Source organism: Capronia coronata, assembly GCF_000585585.1.
Source record: "Capronia coronata CBS 617.96 chromosome Unknown acBCG-supercont1.2, whole genome shotgun sequence".
In the NCBI taxonomy this organism is placed as follows: domain Eukaryota; kingdom Fungi; phylum Ascomycota; class Eurotiomycetes; order Chaetothyriales; family Herpotrichiellaceae; genus Capronia; species Capronia coronata.
Genome location: NW_006912894.1, coordinates 2,725,204 through 2,744,207, shown reverse-complemented (window position 1 = coordinate 2,744,207; position 19,004 = coordinate 2,725,204). Strand labels below are relative to the sequence as shown.

At 52.9% G+C, this 19,004-nt stretch overlaps 8 protein-coding genes across 8 annotated transcripts; 5 read left to right on the top strand and 3 right to left on the bottom strand.

The window, feature by feature from the left end:
• Window positions 1-871: 871 nt before the first annotated feature.
• On the top strand, window positions 872-1,782 carry A1O1_02655 (uncharacterized protein; the record flags this gene model as incomplete). The annotated part of the gene is made up of 3 exons (XM_007723566.1): window positions 872-985; window positions 1,033-1,291; window positions 1,349-1,782. The coding sequence occupies 3 exons, from the start codon at window positions 872-874 to the stop codon at window positions 1,780-1,782; spliced, it is 807 nt and encodes a 268-aa protein (XP_007721756.1).
• Window positions 1,783-2,645: 863 nt separating this feature from the next.
• Window positions 2,646-3,650, top strand: A1O1_02654 (uncharacterized protein; the record flags this gene model as incomplete). Its single annotated transcript, XM_007723565.1, has 1 exon — window positions 2,646-3,650. The coding sequence occupies one exon, from the start codon at window positions 2,646-2,648 to the stop codon at window positions 3,648-3,650; it is 1,005 nt and encodes a 334-aa protein (XP_007721755.1).
• Window positions 3,651-4,239: 589 nt separating this feature from the next.
• On the bottom strand, window positions 4,240-5,334 carry A1O1_02653 (uncharacterized protein; the record flags this gene model as incomplete). The annotated part of the gene is made up of 1 exon (XM_007723564.1): window positions 4,240-5,334. One exon carries the CDS (start codon window positions 5,332-5,334, stop codon window positions 4,240-4,242), a length of 1,095 nt encoding a protein of 364 aa, XP_007721754.1.
• A 2,555-nt stretch (window positions 5,335-7,889) lies between these two features.
• A1O1_02652 (uncharacterized protein) lies at window positions 7,890-8,798 on the top strand (the record flags this gene model as incomplete). The annotated part of the gene is made up of 4 exons (XM_007723563.1): window positions 7,890-8,021; window positions 8,084-8,359; window positions 8,419-8,688; window positions 8,748-8,798. 4 exons carry the CDS (start codon window positions 7,890-7,892, stop codon window positions 8,796-8,798), a joined length of 729 nt encoding a protein of 242 aa, XP_007721753.1.
• A 739-nt stretch (window positions 8,799-9,537) lies between these two features.
• On the bottom strand, window positions 9,538-12,258 carry A1O1_02651 (uncharacterized protein; the record flags this gene model as incomplete). Its single annotated transcript, XM_007723562.1, has 1 exon — window positions 9,538-12,258. One exon carries the CDS (start codon window positions 12,256-12,258, stop codon window positions 9,538-9,540), a length of 2,721 nt encoding a protein of 906 aa, XP_007721752.1.
• A 442-nt stretch (window positions 12,259-12,700) lies between these two features.
• Window positions 12,701-13,164, top strand: A1O1_02650 (uncharacterized protein; the record flags this gene model as incomplete). Its single annotated transcript, XM_007723561.1, has 2 exons — window positions 12,701-12,870; window positions 12,936-13,164. The coding sequence occupies 2 exons, from the start codon at window positions 12,701-12,703 to the stop codon at window positions 13,162-13,164; spliced, it is 399 nt and encodes a 132-aa protein (XP_007721751.1).
• A 488-nt stretch (window positions 13,165-13,652) lies between these two features.
• On the bottom strand, window positions 13,653-17,190 carry A1O1_02649 (uncharacterized protein; the record flags this gene model as incomplete). The annotated part of the gene is made up of 2 exons (XM_007723560.1): window positions 13,653-15,046; window positions 15,093-17,190. The coding sequence occupies 2 exons, from the start codon at window positions 17,188-17,190 to the stop codon at window positions 13,653-13,655; spliced, it is 3,492 nt and encodes a 1,163-aa protein (XP_007721750.1).
• Window positions 17,191-18,473: 1,283 nt separating this feature from the next.
• On the top strand, window positions 18,474-18,806 carry A1O1_02648 (small nuclear ribonucleoprotein D2; the record flags this gene model as incomplete). The annotated part of the gene is made up of 1 exon (XM_007723559.1): window positions 18,474-18,806. The coding sequence occupies exon 1, from the start codon at window positions 18,579-18,581 to the stop codon at window positions 18,804-18,806; it is 228 nt and encodes a 75-aa protein (XP_007721749.1). The 5' UTR covers window positions 18,474-18,578.
• Window positions 18,807-19,004: the final 198 nt, after the last annotated feature.

The following is a 19,004-nucleotide window of genomic DNA, read 5'->3' as shown; positions in this document are numbered from 1 at the left end:
CACACACCAAGATGGAGTCGTGCAATACCAGCTACCGACGTACCAACCATCCTGAAATGCACCCGGCAAGAAACCAATCATCGTTCGAATCGCCGCCACGCCACGGGAATCTGGGGACGAGATGCAGAGACCCTGATCCTCCCTCTCCTCGTCCTGCTCGTCCTCGTCCTCCTCCCTCTCCCCCTCCTCTGCAGCAATCAGCCCTCCTCTTGCCATGATGACCTGACGACTCTCAATGTCTCTATCGAGAAACCGAAAAGCCATGATGTCTCGCCTTTTGCTCCTCGTTTCGTCCTCCGTTCCATCGCGACTCGCTGGGTTCTGCTCCCTTAAACAGAAGCCGCCCTTGAAAAGGTAAGGCGTCCAACGCCTGGTTACCCGTGGATATGACGGCAAGTAAACCAATGCCACCTCGTCAAGAGGGGAGCTTTCCCGGCTACAGTATGGTTTGATCGATGGGTCTGGAACTAGACACCCATCAACGTTCGAGATCTGTCGTTGGCCCCTCGACACGATGATGGTCTCCTTTTTTTCAGAGGCCCGACCGTCGCGCAACCAATTTCCCAAGTGGATGAAACAACGGGCAAAGCGGAGGCTGAGCAGCAAAACCACCGCCAACCATGTCTAGCAAAGGAACCGCATCCCTCTGAGCTGACTTTCGCTACTTTATGTCCTGTATCAAGAGCTGAATAATTCATTGTCCAACCTTATTAGAGTCTGCCATTCTGCATTTCCAGCAGGTCTTTGCGATTTTGGTTGCCGTCATCAGTCAACCATCAGAGCGACCATTCCCCATATCTTTTTCGGTTGTCCACAGAAATTTGAAGAAGATAAACCGTTCGGAGTCTTGAATAGTCAGACCTCGATCGATATGCGTTCAATTCAGGCCTTTCTCGGCGCCGCCGGCCTCGTCACTTTCGCCCATGCCTACACCAAACCAGGCGCAAGCACTTGGGGTCCTCTACTCACACCAGACTTGTCCCAGGTAGGTTGATACAGGTTCAGCTCAGGATTATGTACTGATCACAGCAGCCCATCACTCAAGGCAAAGAAGTCCAAGTCACCTGGGATCCTGAAAGCCACCCTACCGATGGCGTCACTGTCAGCCTTGTTCTCTGCCACGGCGCCTCGTCCAACTGCGTCCCAGCGGATACTGCGATCGCATCAGGCATCCCCGCCGACCAAAAGTCCTTCAACTGGTCTGTTCCTTGTGACTTGGCTCCAGGAAAGCAGAGTACCGATACTGGATACGGCATGCTGATCATCGTCGACGGCACCGGAGAGTTTCAATGTAAGACACTCTCACATGAGACGGATTGCTTGCCGGTGACTAACCGTTGAACACTAGACTCGACTCAATTCTCCTGCCTTGAGAACGCCAGTTGCGCCAGCTCAGCCCCTTCTAACACGACCACAACCAGCTCCGCCAACTCCAGCGCTTCTGTCGCCATCCTACCACCATTCCAAGTGACAGAATCGTCCTCTATCCCAGCGAACGCCACAGCACCCGAAACCACGACAGTTACTTCCGATTCGGCCGTATCGACCACGGGCCCAAACTCGTCTACGGCTTACCTTATCACATCCACCACGGTCGTCGGCTACACCAGCGCAGCTACAACTGGTTCGGCTGGCACAGTGGCCACTGCTGGCAGCGGCTCGACAGGGTCTGCATCCGGTCCATCGGCGACCCCCTCGACCTTTGCGGGTGGTGCTGCACAGCTGATTTGGAACATTGGAGGCATCTTCGTGGCTGGAGCGGCTACTTTGTTCGCACTGTAAGGTCTGTGAGCAGTAGCGGTTGGAGACAAAAGTTACGACTTCTGTTTGCACGGATGGAAGGTGCCTGTGCCCGTGCCCGATCAAGTTCGCTAGGATCAAACATGGCATCGGTGTGGTGACGGGACGCAGTCGAGAACCCACCTGTCCGAGTCTGTTTGATCTGTGTGTTTGTGTTTGTATGTGTTGCAAAGAGCGAAGGCGCATGTTCCAAACGTTTTGTCATTGCTTTAGCCCTGGTGCATCAGCATTCTGCTATGTTTGCGCAGCATATTGCCAGGCCTATGGCTGAAAAGTATATAGAAATAAATTCCGTTCCTAACTCGGAGTTGCGAAGCAGTGCCTCTCTCGGTTTGAGACGATCCTTTGATATAGAGACATCAAACACCAATCAGTGCGAAAGACCCCTGTACTTCGCCGTGCTACAGAATCAGGAAGGACAACCGAGGAATACTACGTAGTACTACCTAAGTAGTACTAGTATGATCCACCGGCAGGGATGATTTGCTTCGTACCTAGGCACCGCATGACATCGTCAGGCGACAAGGCTGTCTGAAGCGTTCGCCTTCAGCCGCAGCTGAGTGAGAAAATCTGGTACGCGGAGCAGCCTCTGCCATACTAAGGTCGCTCGCCGGCCACCACGAGCGAGAGATGACAGACGAGCCGCATAGAAACACGCCTTGTCGCCTCGCCACTAGGATCATAGTCTGTCGCTCTCTACATACTCTATAATCGGATCGTCTCTTCTCTCTTGTTGAGCCTGCGTCACATCTTTTGATAACTCTTCCATCAGAGAGAGAGAGAGAGAGAGAGTATTCCCTTCCCTCGTGCTGCCATTATCGTCCTACCTGCTTGGACATCTCAATATGGTGCTACTAGGCGGTCTGGAGCTCGTTGCCGCGGGCTATCTTCTCAAAGAGATTGGAAAAGACAACAAAGACGAAGAGGAGGAGAAACGTGAGAGGCGACGAAGACGACGCCGTCATTCTCGAGACAGCTATGACCACGGTGGCCATCAGCACGGCCGTCACGATGGCTCGCCTCCCAGTCGACACAGCCGGCCTCAGCATCAGCAACAGCAACCGCAGCAATACATGCCGCAGCAACAGCAACAGCAGCTGATGCCGCCTTCGCATCCTGCCGGGCCTCCACGACCGTACAGCGCACCTCCACCACAGAATCGTCCGTCGACCGGCCCGCCGGCGGGGTGGCAGCAGTCTCATCCTCACCCTCCGCAGACGCAATCACAGACCGCGCTACAAAACCATGGAATTTGGCCGCAACAGGCGCAACGGCCGGGACAAGTGCCGATCCAACGTCCCAATGGCTTTGCTCCCCAGGCTTTGCAACGCCCTGGGACTGGAACATGGTATCCTCCGCCAGGCATGCATCTGGACATGAAGACGGGCAAGTTGCAGTCCAACATGTACCCGCCGGAGATGTTTGAGGCCCAAAAGCAAAAGCAAAACCAGAGCCAAAGCCAAAGCCAGAGCCAGAGCCAGAGCCAGAGCCGAGAGCAGAAGCGGCGAGATACCGTGGACCAACGCAGCCAGGATCGCCCTGGCAATCGACAGCAGCAGCAGCAACGGGAGCACTTTGTGCCGACGACCTATAGCCAGCCGGCGCTCAGTCACTCGCAGCCCCAGATCAACGTGACACCCGTTCCAGCGGCAGATCAAGGCCGGCCCTTGTTCTCCAGCCCGCCGCCGCAAGGATATGCTGAACTTGATGCTGAGACCCCTGGGCGGTACAGACCGTATGGCGACGAAAAGCGGAAAACGAAGTCGAGTTCATTCTCGGGCCGGCACGACAGAAACGGATTCGGTTATACGGGTGACTTTCACGATCCACCGCCGGCATATCGAGAGTAAAGTCACGGAGAACCAACATCTACAAAAGGATATCACGAAATATGAAAACAAGGGACGACCAACGAGATCTGATTTATGACAATGACTGCATTGATCTATTTGGATCTGACGAAGAACCAATATGAATGACACTCGAGATGGGAACAGCCTAGCTGGCCTAGTGACTGTGGAATGGATGACAACTGGTCTACGCATTAGTAGACTGAATATAATGAGCGCGGGAACGTCGCTTACTCGATCTTCTTGCCTTGCAATATTGCAAGACGAAGATAACTGGGAAACTTGCGCAATATATGAATTGAGCAATTGCAGAAGCTGAATGATCTCATTTCTCGTCGCAACTAGCTACATCCTCGATGCGCCCCTGCGTTGTCGAGTCCCTAACGTACATCTTGCGTTACAATATGCTTTTGTCCGAAGCACCTCCTTGCAGCTCACTTTATCTGTCACCCATCAATTGTGTCGCCTTCTATTGCAGTGCCCCATGTGTCTCTCGTGGGCCAGGCTTAGCCATATGTGCTCCACTCTCGCTTCGCTTCAAGATTCTCCATGTGTTGTACATTGTCTTCGTGCTGACATGAAATCAGGATTACACATGGGTGAGAAGACCCAGAGACCGCAACGTAGTCGCAAGGTTGCTCGGCTCACTGCGTTGTTCTATCAACTGGCTCAGCTGATGGCTGCTGATCGTTGGTGTATGTGGCAAAGGAGTATTGGTTGCCAACATCAACATGACCGAATCTTGCAGTGAACTGGTGTCGACAACTCGACCATGTGCTTCGACAAAGGATAAGGTGGGACGGGATCTCCCGCGTCTGAAGATAAGAGAGCGAGATGGTCGCGATCTGTCCACATTAGAGTCCTGGCCAGGTCCAGGGTCACTGGTGGACGGTAGAGGCGGAAGATCTTCAAGCTTAGCTCTTGCCAGAGCCTTCCTGACGGTGTCCCGGAAACCACTTCGCCTACGCACAGAATGATTCTCATCAATTTGTGGGCTTGGTGTTGACGCATCCTCACGTCCACCGCCCATCTCGAGTACGGTCTTATCTGATCGGAATGAGCCAGCAGTGGCTACAGTATAGAATCGAGAAAGTGCCGGCTGTCCAATTTGTGCAACGATTCGAGCATCAGAGACTCTGCGATTCTCAAGCTCCCATATTGGTGGAAGCCGTACTGGATCACTCAATATGTGGTCAAGAGACTGGTAGGCGCGCTCGCGGTAGGTTGGGCGGCAGTTGGGACAGACTTTGAAGTCACAAATTTGGTCCGTCGGGAGCGTCGGGAGCGTCGGGCCACCAGGTGGTTCAGGCGTGCCTGATACAGGTGCCTTGTACTGGCAATCGGGAGGAGGCATTGCCGGCTGTGACATCCACACTTTCTGTAATTCTTTCCAGTCATAAGCTGCCTTGATCTCTTCGTCGAGGGAAGCGGTTGAGTTTGTTGAGAAAGTGGTACTCTGAGGTAAGATCGAGAATGTACCTTCGGACGAAGACGATGTGGTGGTTGAAGTCGATGAAGTAGGAGGTCGACCAGCCGCACCTAAAATGATATCACTGACTTTCTCCTTTTGCTTTATCAATGTTTTGATCTGGTCGGCCGTGTACTGCCCTTCATCAATAGCTTTCACGACTGGGGGACTGAGACTGTGTGCACTGAAGTCGAGGCTGACCGCGGCCATCCTCATGGGTGTGAAATCGCTCTCTGGCAGACAGCCATTGTGATCTTGTGTACACCGATACAGCCATCCGATGTCAGGGTGCTTGCTGCACACGGAACATATGAAGGAGCCCATGGGATCGAAGAGGCGGGTCATGGTAATGTGAGTACATGGATGGCGCTTTTCTTGAGGGATCCGGCGTGAGGGCATGGTGCTGGCACTTGTGTGTCATAGAAAGGTTGGATGGGTAAAAAGTAGGGCGGTACACGACCTTCAGGTTGAGTGAAAGAGAACGAGAAGATGATGCAGCGTGCAGCTTGCGATAACGCGACTTGAAGGCTAGGAAATCTGGCGAGGGAAGCGCAGTTGACATACATTAAAAGCAGGAAGGAAATAACCGTGTCAACAGCAGGTGCGGCAGTCATGGACGGTTTGTCTCTTGTTGCTGCTTGACCACGACGTCTTCCCGAGCATCATCTCTTTGCCTTGCCATCGCTGCCGCCGCGCTTACCTTTGACGCTCTATCCCTTCTCAAACCTGGAGCCCTCCGCTGTTGGCCAATGTCCATAGTCACCTCTCCTATCCACTACCACTGCAGTCCAGACCACCCAATCGTCCAACACCAGCCATGGCCCATAGCACGATAGTCAGATCTTCACTTTATCGGAAATCCGTGCCACCCTCCCCAGAATCAGTCATTAGCCACTGATGTTACTGCAATAAGTTCAAAGAGAAATGGAGGCCGTCGGGGGCAGAGGAAAATGCAGTCGTGATGATATCTGGGCGTCGAAAGGTAGAGAGAAGTTAGTCGGCTGGCTTCGAACCTACAGCACACTCAATCAATGCTGTGCTAGACCTTTCTGTCTCAAGTAGGTAGCTAATCGATGACATCATGCACAACGAATTCAACATCCTTCGGCTGATACGAGTTAATCTTCGCAAAATCGTTTGGACAAGCCGATAAAACCACAACGCAGGGTAGGAGACATCGCAGCGAAATGTAATCGCCTGGATTGCAAGGACATGTCTCCCACGATATCTCCACTCCTTCGATGTTTCCCTTGAGATCACCTTGTAAGGGTATGTTCATGAAGAGATTTAGCGGCGGAGGTGTAGGAAACCCTGATGCCATGGGGGGAGACATAGCTGCCAATGCCGAATGGAAGTTGTCGCTGCAGTTTTCATGGTATTGATCGGATGGCACGCCCAGTAGATGATAACGCTCAAGTTGACAAGCAGCAATCAGAGTATCATGTATGCCGGGTGAGGTATCAGCCGCTACCTGAAGAATGGGTATGCACTTGTTCGTGATCAGGACATCGTCCACCCGACTGCAAGAGTTAAGTTACACCAAATTAGGAGAAACAAGGGGGACGGCGCCACAGACGGTGATAGATGGAGGTTGTATGCATGGGAGGCAGCCATCGACATATGATGTGCTGCATCTTCAGTCGATACAGCCCAAGCGTCGACTACCTGGCAGGAAAGCAGATGAGTCGATGATATTCGGAGGTTGGATCACAGAACAGAGGCCTACCTGGGTGCCATGTGTGTTGATAACGGTGATGATCTGGCTCTCCTTCAAAGGTATCGCAATGCCAGTACGTGCCTTCAGCACATATCGTACTCCCGGAGTGAAATCAGATCCCGGAGTTCGAGAAGCCATTGGTGAAGTACGATCTCGAGCCACAAATCTTCCGATATCTCTGATGGCTGGCGAATGTGATGAAGATGAGTCGTTTATGACTATACCTAGAGATATGGAAGATATAACAGGTACGAATGTTTACCGGGTACGATTTACGTACCACGTGTTATGGCTGCGGTGGTCTCCGGACGTACCTAGGTATCTAAGACTGCACAGTACGAAAGATGCCTCCCTATACCTACCGAGTACCTAGCTAGTATCGATTACTAAATATGACACTAGTACAGTAGTGGGAGGAAACATCGAATCATCATCACAATCCTACGTACTAGTAACGCCCTAGCCACTTCACTAGTAGCGTAGTATCCCCAGCCGTGCTCTTCTCAGCTCCTCTCAGCTCCTCTCACGCCGGGTCGTACACCTTATACACAACGGCCAACTCATCCTCAACCTCTTCCATCCTCTCTGCCTTGTTGTCGCTCCTCCATTGACGGATCACATCTTACCCTCCCGGGTGCCCCCAATCCTATACACGCGCTTCCCTTTCACTTCGGTTCATGTACCTCCTTCGCCAATATCAGTCGCACTGATCGATACTCGCTACTCACCTCCTCAACTGCCGCTTCCCTACCCATTACGCCTTTCCGAAAGCCTTGGTGCGGTGCGCGTAAAGACTCCCGCCACTCATCACATCCAGCCGTGTGTATGCTCCCTCCCCTGCACTCCCCCACACGACCATTACACCTAGCCCCGGCCATCTTTCTTTTGTCAACAACACTCCCATCAGCGCTAACTTGGTCGCTTTTCTGTCATCGCTGACTCGTTCAAACCACCGGTGACCGCCTATACTGATTCTCTCTCACAGGTCATATCGTCCAATTGCCCTCTATCTCGCCCTTCGGACCTCGATCGCGCGCGCGCAATCACCACCACCATGTCTGTCAAATTTGAGAAAGAGCAAGTGCGAACAACGGCACCTTTCGTGCCAGGCGGCCGTGATGAGACCACGGCGCATAAGATTGGGGAAGCTCTAACCGGCGGAAAGCAACAGGCGGGCTATCTTGCTGTAAGGTCTCCCGTTGTCCGAGAGCATTGCATCAAGAGAGATACTCATAATTACATGACTAGGCGTACCTCAAACAATTGCAATCGAATCCGCTGCGCACCAAAATGTTGACCTCGGGCACGTTATCCGCTCTGCAAGAGCTTCTAGCCTCGTGGCTCGCCCATGACCGCAGCAAGAGTGGCCACTACTTCAGCTCCAGAATCCCCAAGATGGCCATCTATGGCGCCTTCATCAGTGCCCCGATGGGTCACGTCCTGATCGGCTTTCTCCAATGGGTCTTTGCTGGCCGCACCAGCCTGAAGGCCAAAATCCTCCAGATCCTGACCAGCAACTTGGTGGTATGTAGACGTATCCCCTCCGCATGGCAAGGCTTGCCGTTGACCATTTCTCTCTTTAGATCGCTCCAATCCAGAATACTGTCTATCTAGCTTCCATGGCCGTCATTGCTGGCGCACGTACCTGGCACCAGATCCGTGCCACCGTCCGTGCTGGCTTCTGGCCTGTCATGAAAGTCAGCTGGATTACATCTCCGATCGCTCTGGCCTTTGCCCAGAAATTCCTCCCGGAACAAACCTGGGTGCCATTCTTCAACATCGTTGCTTTCTGCATCGGTACCTATATCAACACCCACACCAAGAAGAAGCGACTCGCGGCCTTGAGGAAGAAGGTAAGTCTTTGTCGTTTCTGCCTTCGTGACGGAAATACAGAAACTGACGACCGTGACAGCATTATGGCGACGGCAAGAGCTCCTCCGGCCGTCCTGATGAGAGATACTAGACAACTTTTGTTCCAAGTGAAAACAAGCGGGTGCACAGCTGTATCTACGAGGTCCTACCTCCAGCTGTTTGCATGCGCTTCACTCTACTTGGTAGCCCTTGAACTTGGAGATGCTTAAGGGGAAAAAAAGGCCGGTGCAGCGTGAGGTGACAGACGCCGCATCGTTGGACCATCCTCCCCGTGATTATGGACGACTTTGTATTCTGCCATCTGGGTTTGTTGCGCCTGCTGGTGATCATATATACTGGCAGTTTTGGCTTCTTCTTGATCGTACCAGCATTGATTGTTACGCAGACGAATATGTTTCGACCTCAGGATAGTCAGCTTGAGTTCTTGCTTTGTCCTGTGCAATAGGAGCTCCGCTCTGGTTACATGCTGTTGCGAGAGCTCCAGGCGTTGCAAAGCAGTTCATTCACCCACATCTACGTCGCCTCGCGCGCGCAAAAGTGCATTAGGAGTTCTCCATGTCTTCGTTCGTCTACTGATGATGCTTGCACTTAACCATTTCCAAGTTCGTGTCCAATGAGCCATTCCCTCCACAGACAAGATTTCAGGATGCAGGCCCAGCCACTTCGTTGGCAGCCAGGACAGTAGCCTACATCCAAAAATAAGAAGCGAGATCAAGCTACGTAGGCATACGTGTTACCCTCCTCGCGCTCCATGTAATCCTTCTCGATCAGCCTAAGAGGAAAGAAATGTTAGCAGCGGTCCCCAGCGACAGAGTAACAACTATCTTTCTTTAGACAGATTGCCGTGAAAGGGGAATGGAGTAGGGAGAGTGTGAGTGTAGCAGCAATCCAAAAGATACAGGGGGAGTAACATACTTCTCAATGTTGCGCTTGATATCGGCCTGGTCCAAGACGCCTCGGGACATGGTAGCCTTGATGACCTCGACGATGAGTTCATTATGGCTGATCTTCTTGCGACTCTTCATGATGCGCACGATGGCAGCCTGGGTCTCGTAGTGGCGGTCGGCGGCGACGCGCTGGTGAGTCTCCTTGTTCTCTTCCTTGGTCTCCTTGAGTTGGATCTGGTTGATTTTGATCCGCATCTTGGCGTCCGTGAAGCCGGCGTTGAAGGTGAAGGTGTCGGTGTCGTTGACGTCGCGGCCCCGCGGGTGTTTGCGGAGGACCTGGTATTTGGCGCACGCGAGGGACTGCAGGGTGCGCCGGAGCTCGGCGTCGACGAGACCCGTCGAGGCCTTGATCTCGGTGTACGACAGGTGCTTGTCGGCAGGGATGTCGTTGAAGAGCAGCAACACGACAGCCTGGAAACCGGACACGACCAGCTCTTTGTTGCCGCGGGGGAACTTGGCCCGCAGCTGGCAGTGTGCGAGAGAGTGTTTCCACGAGAGTTTGCGCCCGCTGTGTTTCGACTTGTAGTGCTTCTCGAAGTCGTCCATGACCTTGGCGATCTCGGGTGGGATGTTGACGGCCACGTCCGGGTACGTGGGCCACGCAGAGGCCGACAGGACGTTGACGTGCAGATCCGGGGTGGGCTTGATGCCTCGGTCGTCTAGGAGTTGCTTGTATGAGAGCATCTCCTCGCGAGCCAGGTCCATGTCTTTGAACATTGACTCCAGGTTGTGGGTGAAGGCAGCGCCACACTCGTTCTTCAGGCGCGTGAGCATGTTCCTCTCGGCGTCGAATGATGCGCTTCGACCCATGAGGAGCCGACGAGCCAGGTCCTTCTTGTAGAAAGCCTCAAATACAGCCTTGCCGTGGACGAAGCGGAAAAGGTCCAATGCATTTGACAGATGTTGGTTGATTTCGGTATCCTCGTCTCCTGGCGCATCGTCGAAATCGTGCTCATCCTCGGGCTTCGATGGGTCCGGTTTTTGAGTTTGAAGTTGTGGAACTGCTTTCACTCCGCCCTTTAGCAGGAGATCGACATGCTTCGCTATCATCTCTCCGGGTTTGGCATTGTCCGTATCCCAGTTCGACTGCGATTTCTTGGTCTTGTTGATGAATGTTTCGAACGCTTTATGCAAAGCGTTGCCAAGGGCTTCGTTGTTGTGAAAGGAGTATTTGAGGAAACGATCCAGCCTGCTCTTGAACTCGAGAAGCCGGATCACCATCTCCGACTCTCGCTTTTCATCGAACACGATCAGGGCTCCTTCGGTCTCGACGTATTTGCTGTAGGTAGGAGCAAGCATCTCTCCATGTCCCTTACGCTGTAGCAGCGTATACAATCGTTCCAGCTCTTCATATTTGTTGTCCTCCAGAAGATCCAGGATGCTGTCACTGTTGGTGAGCACTTCGAGCTCCTCCTCGATCAGAATCTCATCAAAAAGGTCTGCGATCAGCGCTCGCGTACTTCGATCGAACGTCAAGAAATCGCATCGAGCCATCTCGCGCGCCAGGAGATCGGTACAGTTGTTGACGTAGTCGGAAAGATCGTCTTTGTGAGAGTCGGTTTCGCGCAATGTCTTGAAGTACTGTTCGGTGGCCGAGACAAACACAGGCTCAAACTCGCTTGTATATATGCTCAACTCATGCAACGCGTCCACGGATTGTCGTAAAAGACTAGTGTCCTTCTCATTCAGATTCCCTCTCCTATCAGAGTCGATAAGGTTGACAACTCCAGACAAGACCCTCTCTTTGATGAGCTGGTCTTGGAACACACAAGATCTGAACTTTATCAAACCCATCTGTGTGATACTTGGATTGTCAGCCGACCGAAGCAGGTATGTTTGGTCCAAGTAGTAGAAGATCTGTCGGACGGTCAATAACTGCTTCTGCCATACTGCCCAAGCATTGACAAACGCCCGTAGCATTTCTGTGTCTGACGAGTTCTGCTCGTCTCGCCGGATGCCATCCCTCACATGATCGGTCAGATGTGATTCGCATTTCTTGCTCAGTCTGTTATACAGATCTGGAGCCTTGCCCTGCCGGCAGACGTTTTCAGCACCCTTGTAGAGTTCCTCCAACGAATATGGTTCTTTTTCATTTCTGAAGATCGCTCCGAGAGCCTTGTCCTCCTGTGTCCATATCTGCTCAAAGTATTGTTGGGGGTCTATCCGAGGAACTGTCCGCAGGTTCTTCACCACCAATTTCTTGGGACCCTGGTGAGGGTTGAAAGGTGTTCTCGGCCCGGCAAATGATGTCTTTCTCTTCTGTGATTCCGGGGACGAGGGGGAGGACGTTAAATCGACGACACTGCTCGTGGCGGATTTAGAAGGAGCAAATGAATACATGTTGGCATACGAGGCCTTTGCTGGCTGCGGAGTGGTGGTTCCCATCTTTGTCTGGTATCCGTCACTGTTTCCCTCGGCCCGGTCAGATCGAGGGTTATCATTCGAACTGTTGCTCTGCTGGGACGAGAGGAGGTCGGCAATGGAGATTCGCTGCTTCTTGGAAGTGGTGGAAGGAGTGCTGTCCTCCTCGTCGATTCTTCGTTTCGAAGAAGACTTGGACGCGGTTCCTCGTTCCGGTGCTTTGCCTTTCCTTGATGCAGTCATCTAAGAGTGTGTCAGTTGGATTGATGGGTTGAGTGGAGAGATCAAGGTCCAGTACTGACGACGTCGAATTGCTGCGGATCGATCGATGATTGAGAGCCACAAGCCTAGCTACGGCGATTGGCGGACTTAGCAATGGTCCGTAAAGTGTCGAGATAGTACATAGCGTGATAGTAATAAGCCGCCTCTTATTAAGTGTCCCTGCTCCGAGGGGCTCTGGGTGTTCGGGGTGCTGGCACAGTGTGCTTTGGAGCAATGTTCCACCGTATTGATACGGTGGATTCCCGTTGAATGACACGCAGCTTAAAGTGCGACACGTCCGACGCGTTCTCCCAAGGAAAATGCGGCGACAGGCCAAACACATCCAGAGTCATCAACATTCAACAACGAATCCCACGCAGTTTCCAGTGCAGAAGAACCACTCAAACGGCAATCTCTGTTCAAGATGAGCGGTTCCATGTCGACGCCCCGAATCCTGCCTGCGCATCTCCATGCTTTCGCTCCCGGTAGCAGTTCTCACAACACCGTGCGCATGCTGGGGACCATCACCACCGTAAGCGGAGACCAGGCCACCCTGAGCTGCGGAGACGACGCAGTCACAATCTTATTAAACAGGTGAGAAAGACCCAATGTCGGACTGGGCACTGCTCGATCTCAAGCAAGTGGCTGACTGCGAGCAGAGACTCTCACCTGTCCGTGGGCTCGTTGTATGAGATCGTCGGCAAAGTCGTCAACATCGAAGGAGGGCACGGACTGGGCGTGCGTGTGTTGAGCAGTGCAGAATGGCCGAGAAATGAGAAGGGAGAACTACCGGACATCAAACTATTCGAAGCTGTGGTCGACGTTACACACCGCTACAAGAGCATATTTTACGATGATGGCGAAGGGGGAGTGGATGGAGGGTATTGAGAGGAAGCATCACCACATTGTATCCGACCCTGCGCTATTACGGCACGAGTCTCTGCTATGATGGTAATATTCATGACCGACTATGAAGAATCAACACAAATGTTGGGGAAATTCCTCGCGGAAGGCTGCTAAAATGGGAAGAAAAGGCACGATGGTGTTCTCTCGTCTCTATCCACGGCGTGCTAAGCTGGGCAGATAGAAAGCTCCATACAACTTCTACGATGCGACATCAGAGAGGAAGAAGTGGCTGGTGGTCTTTAACTATCATCATTATTCCTCGTGGAAGGTCTGCTGGGGGAAAGTAACCAGCGATGTGATAATTCTATCCAGGCTCTTGTGCTCTGGGATCATCCATGTCATAAGCCCGTAATGCTGCGTAAAAGCAATCATCCAGCTCCGCAATACACAATCAATTTGCAGACACGTACAGTCAGAAGGCTTTGACCTCGATCCTGTCCGACTTCCAGGCTCGCCATCGAATCAGCCACTCATTCGGGCTGTTGCTTTCTAGGACTCCTTCGCACGGGGTGAGGTAGCTTCGTTGCTTTCGCTCCTTCAGTGTGCGAATCCGCAAAGGCTGACTGCCCGTCCAGAGGAGTCCCGTCTGCTGAAAGCATGCCCTCCCACAAAATATGTTCATCCGTGTCCAGAAAACTAAACAATCCTGGAGGCGGTGAACTGGGCATCGTGGCATTGGCGTGAAACGGATCCGGACAATCACTGTTCAGGTGGTCAGTTGTCAGTTCGGAGAAGTTGAAATTGAGCAGTTGCTCGTGCGACACCGGAGAGGAGTTCTTGAGTGATGGTAAATCAGGGAAGTCAAAGGAGAGGGCCTTGTTTGGGGTATTCCTCTTTGATGACCCGCGTAGAAGTGCCTTTTCTTCCTCGGACAAATCCATCGGTGGCGGAAGATCGCTAGTCAAGGCTTCGTGGATTGACCGGGAAAAGGGTGTCATTTCCAGAACATCCTTATGCACAGTGCCTAACAGGGCTGTCAGTGCTGGATGTCCTGCTGACTTTGCCTTGGGGGTGCGAAAACTCGGGTGCAATTCGGCATTCGGGGATAGGCCAGCACCAAATTGGCGCTGAGGAGTTTTCGATGGAGTCTTCAGCAGCAGTCGTTCAGAACGTCTTTTGGGAGTTGGGGTCATGGGAGGTAGTTCCACATCCACAGGGCCCTCCTCAAATAGGTCAGCAAGCCCGTCATCCATGATAGCTGGTGCTTGTACTGGAGCGACATTTTCTTTGCCATCCACCGCCACTTCCACACCGCCTGCGGACAATTCGAAGGCGTCTCGGGTCTTGTTGAGTCTGGGACTTCGCCGGACAAAGGCTGGAAGGTGAGGGTGAGTTGTAGCATTAAAGGAGGACGTGGCCGGGAGTGGATCCGATCGGACCTGTACTTTGTCGGGGGATGGAAACAGCTGTCTCCTTACAGGCTTTGGGGTAAGGTCTATTTCGATGGGTACTCCTTCGGATCCATGTGCTTGTCCAGGGCTTGACTGAATTTGCCTGCTAGGGCCTCGAGGGCGAAAGCTTGCCTGCAAACCCCTTGGTCCAGGGTCAGCACTACTAGCTCTGAGCGTTCGGAGCATTGGGGGCAATTGTGGTTCGACATCGTCCGCCATGAAGTCCCCATTGTTCGACGCTTCGTTTTCGTTTTCATCAACATCAGGGGCTTCGGTTGCAGTATCAGCCGGTGAAGAGTCGTCGCTAGCAGGGGTTTGGGCATCACTCTTCGGATTCAGGGTTCCATTAGCTTTCTTCGGTAGCTTTGAAGAGTTCGAATTTCGCTTTCGCTTGCCCCTTTCCTTGGGATCTTTTTTCTGCCACTTTTCAGGCGGTCGAGGACACTTTTGCTTATGGAACCATAGGCCGCATGCTGTAAAGGTCAGTCATCTTTCACGTCTGCGGCATTGGGTACTCACGGTTGCACAAGAGGATCGATACCCACTGATCTGCTTCGTCGCCTGCTCTTCTTTCAACTTTGTAGCCTCTGAACGCCTTCACGCTCCCATCAGGGTTATGTTCGAGAATCTCTTTGTAACAACATTCGCCCGTGTCCAGAGACGTCTCAACATCGTCCCAGTTACACTTGAAGGTCTTAGCGTACGCACGTCGCCATGCAGGGGTTTCGATAGATCCACAATTGTCGCAGAAAGGAGGCATCTCTCCATTCGCGATTGCAGCTTCAAGTCTCGCTTTAGTCTGTTCCTTGCCCACTTTTTTCCTGGAAGCAGCTTTGGCTCTGGATTCTTCCGATGTGGGTGCATCTGACATGACTGCGTCACTGTCGGGTGCCCATGTCTGCGAACGTTGGAAGGCTCTCGAAGGCGGATCGCTCTTTGGTACTGGTGCAGGTGCTAATGTTTTCATGCGTTGCTGATCCCGTTGCTCCTCCATGATCTGGCGAGCCCTTGGGATAGGTGCTGGTGCCAGCCTAGGAGACGACATATTTGTCCGCGGAGCAGGAGTGTAGGACTGCGCTCTAGCCAAGGGCCTCGACAGAGCCGGGGGTGCAGGGGGGACCATATTCGATTTAGTTTGGATGGTTGGATGATCTTCGAGCTCGTTGCCATCTTCAAAGACCGAAGGATACATGGCGGTAGCGTTGTTGTGTCGTTCCCAACCTGTCTCATGGTCACCTTGACCGTCCGGCTTGTCGACTATGAAGTCGCCGAAATGCAGGGTCTGATCATCTCCGAAAAGCTCGTCAAAATTCTCACTCATGAAGCCCGAATCATGACCATGATCAGCCATGGGTGGAAGTGCAGGACTAGTGATCACGGAATGTTGTTGTTCAGGCATGACTGGTGGCGAAGATGGTATGTTCGCAGGGGTACTGGAAACGCTTCGTGCTCGGGTATCTTCTGGAGAGGTGATGGGGACATTGAGAAGCTCGGGTTGAGGTGCCGACTCAAGGTTGGGGGAAGACCCTCGAATCTGAGCCCCATGGACGAGGTTGCTTATCGGGTTCTTCCTTGGTCGTCCAGGTCGACCGCGTGGTTTGCCGGACTTATTGACAGGTATCGGTGTGGGCGGTCTGACCGGCTCTTCCGAAGAAACACCTGCTTGACCTGCAGTCGCCGGATTCAACGCTATCGGCCGGTGAAGACGCACGCTGGATGCAATGCTTGCCGCTACACGTAATGACTCAGGCTGTCGTTCAATGTTGAGATCAGACTTGGTAGGCCAATCGACTTTGGTTATTTTTGCGCGCTTTCTTGCCGTGCCCTCCTCGACGATATCGTCCCCACTGTAGTAACCAGAGTTGAAAGAATCACGTCGCGCGTGAGATGGCTGACGCATGCCGGCTCTCGAGCTTGGACGAGACAAGGGCCCAGCCTGTCTTGCTGGTGCATTGAGGCTTTGGGACGCGTTGGGCGTACCCGGTCTGCTTATTGGTCCAGAATTTTGCATGTTCTCTCGGGTCAGCATTCTCTGCATTGCTTCAAGGCCCGAGGTGTCGACTGGCGACGTGGCGGATGGCATAGCTTGTGTCAGCGAGCTATTGCTCCACTGCGGTCGAATGCCGTCTTGTGAACTCACGCTTCCCGAGCGATACCGCGTCTGTGAGAAGGTGGACACAGGTGTTAGGCGCAGTCTGACTTCGAGCATCTCCTGCGCGTTCTTCGAAAACAGGCCCATAACATTCTTGGTGATCTTGCCCGTCACCATGGAATCATTATCGTTGCCTGCGCCCTGGCCTTGATCGGCACCAAATGCCCTCGACAACAGTCCCTGTCCCACTAACGGCGTATCCGGTTCTGAGTAATCGTATGCATAAACCGTGTAGTCATTTTCTGGATGTGTGGCGAGTTCTGGACTCGCGGTGGTGACGGCTTCCAAGCACGTTCGGAGGTCGATGACGCCGATTTGATTCACGTCGTCGACGAAGGCGGTCTGTACCTCCATGGAATGAGGCCATCTTGCAAGGTGGTTGTCCTTCTGTTCAACGTCAAAGGTGTACAAGACTTTCAGTCTGATCGTCCGTATTGAGACGCCCTCCGCCGGTGAGGACGCCATTTGAAGCTGGTGTTGTGAGACGCGAAGTGCACAGACGATATTCAGAGTCTCGCCAACACAAATCGTCAGGACGGCGTCAGGAGCCGCTCATCGCGTGTCGATGAAGGGACAGGCGGTATCGATGAAGGCAGAAGTCCTCCAGAGGGTGGTAGTCGAGTGGTGTGCCTCCGACTCCGTGTAGCAAGTAGAGTAAGATCGGGTAGAACAGGTGCTAAATGCTGGTGTTCAAGAGACGCCGCTGCAATGCCAGTCTAGTTTTGAACGCTGTGACAAACAAGATGAGAAAGGCTTTTTATGTCAAATGTTACAGAAAGAGAAGAGCAAGAGGAATGAATGAATGAATGGCAGGGAAAAAGGTCAATGAAGAGTCGGGTGCAGCTCCAGGCTCTTGAGAAACGCGTGAACCAATGCGGAGCGTGTCCCAGCTAACAAGAGGCGCGACCTGTATCTTGGGTGGGGTTTTCTTTTGGAACGCAACGCCGCAGGCGGCAGTTGGCAGGTGCGGTTGTTGTGTTAGGGGAAGGATGATGCAGGCTCAAGCCACAGGTGCAGCCACAGCCACGGGACTGAGCAGCAGGCACGGCAGCTTGCCGGTGGCAGGAAGCAGGAACGGTCTGCACTGCCAGTGCAGTGTGCAAGGTGTCGCGAGTGGGCCGGGAGTTTGCTGAATGTGGTTTAGACCCAGATTCGTTCTAGGTGTTCTCCAAGCAGGACTAAAAGGCAACTTATCCGAGCATCCAGATTCTTGGCGCCGCCTCGAAAACGAGAAAGTAGCAGGACTCTTACAACCTCTCCCATTTCTGCTCATTGGGAATCGCGACTCTTTAAGTACCTCTTCGCTTTCGCAACATGGCAGACGCCTCCAAGATCCAGTACGTCCTCTCCTCCTCCGGCGCTATGACTCATGACCCCGTCCAGCCTTATCTCCGCGCGAGTCTGAGATGTCGCTAATCCATGAAACAATCTGCTGACCTTGTCCCTTTCTCACTTTATAGGGAGTTGCTCAACAAACCCAGGAACGAATTGACGTACGTGAAACTATCCCCGCTCTCATTTTGATGTTCCATTCAAATCCTTGTTTCCCCCCTGTGTCCGCCGAACCCAAATAAACCGGTGTTGATGGGTTCCGCTCCGCCCTCGGTTTCCACTCCACCTCATGCCCGCCCATCGCATCGCAAATCTCCTGTCGCCGCCATCAGTTCATCAATCCTGTATTGCGCGCAAACACCAATACGATCAATACTCATCGTCTCCTTACCGGACATGAAGATGACACTGCTACAAGTGTGGAAATCGGTATTGTCGCATTGCTAACCTTGAACTGCAGTGAATATGAAGTCTCTCTCCTTGAGGCGCACGAGTTATCTACCGGCCCCCTCTCCATCCTGATGACCGCCACTCGAACACACACTCAAGTCCTCATCTCTTGCCGAAATAACCGAAAACTACTCGCCCGCGTTAAAGCATTCGACCGCCATTGCAACATGGTTTTGGAAAACGTGAAGGAAATGTGGACGGAAAAGGGAAAAGGCAACTCCAAGGGCGTGAACAAGGACAGATTCATCAGCAAAATGTTTCTGAGAGGTGATAGTGTCATTTTGGTCTTATTGAGTTGAGCGCACCCGGGGCGACCGAGTAAGAAGAGAATGACTTCGCGCGTGATGCGCGTTGAAAAAGTCTGCCGCACGATGTGGCATCATCGAGATTGTGTCCCCGAGCGGATGCGTACCATCTCAAAGCGGAGTCTGTTTGAATGGGGCCCGCCCGACCGACCATGATCTTGAACAACAGCCAAACGCCGGCGCAGGCTCGCG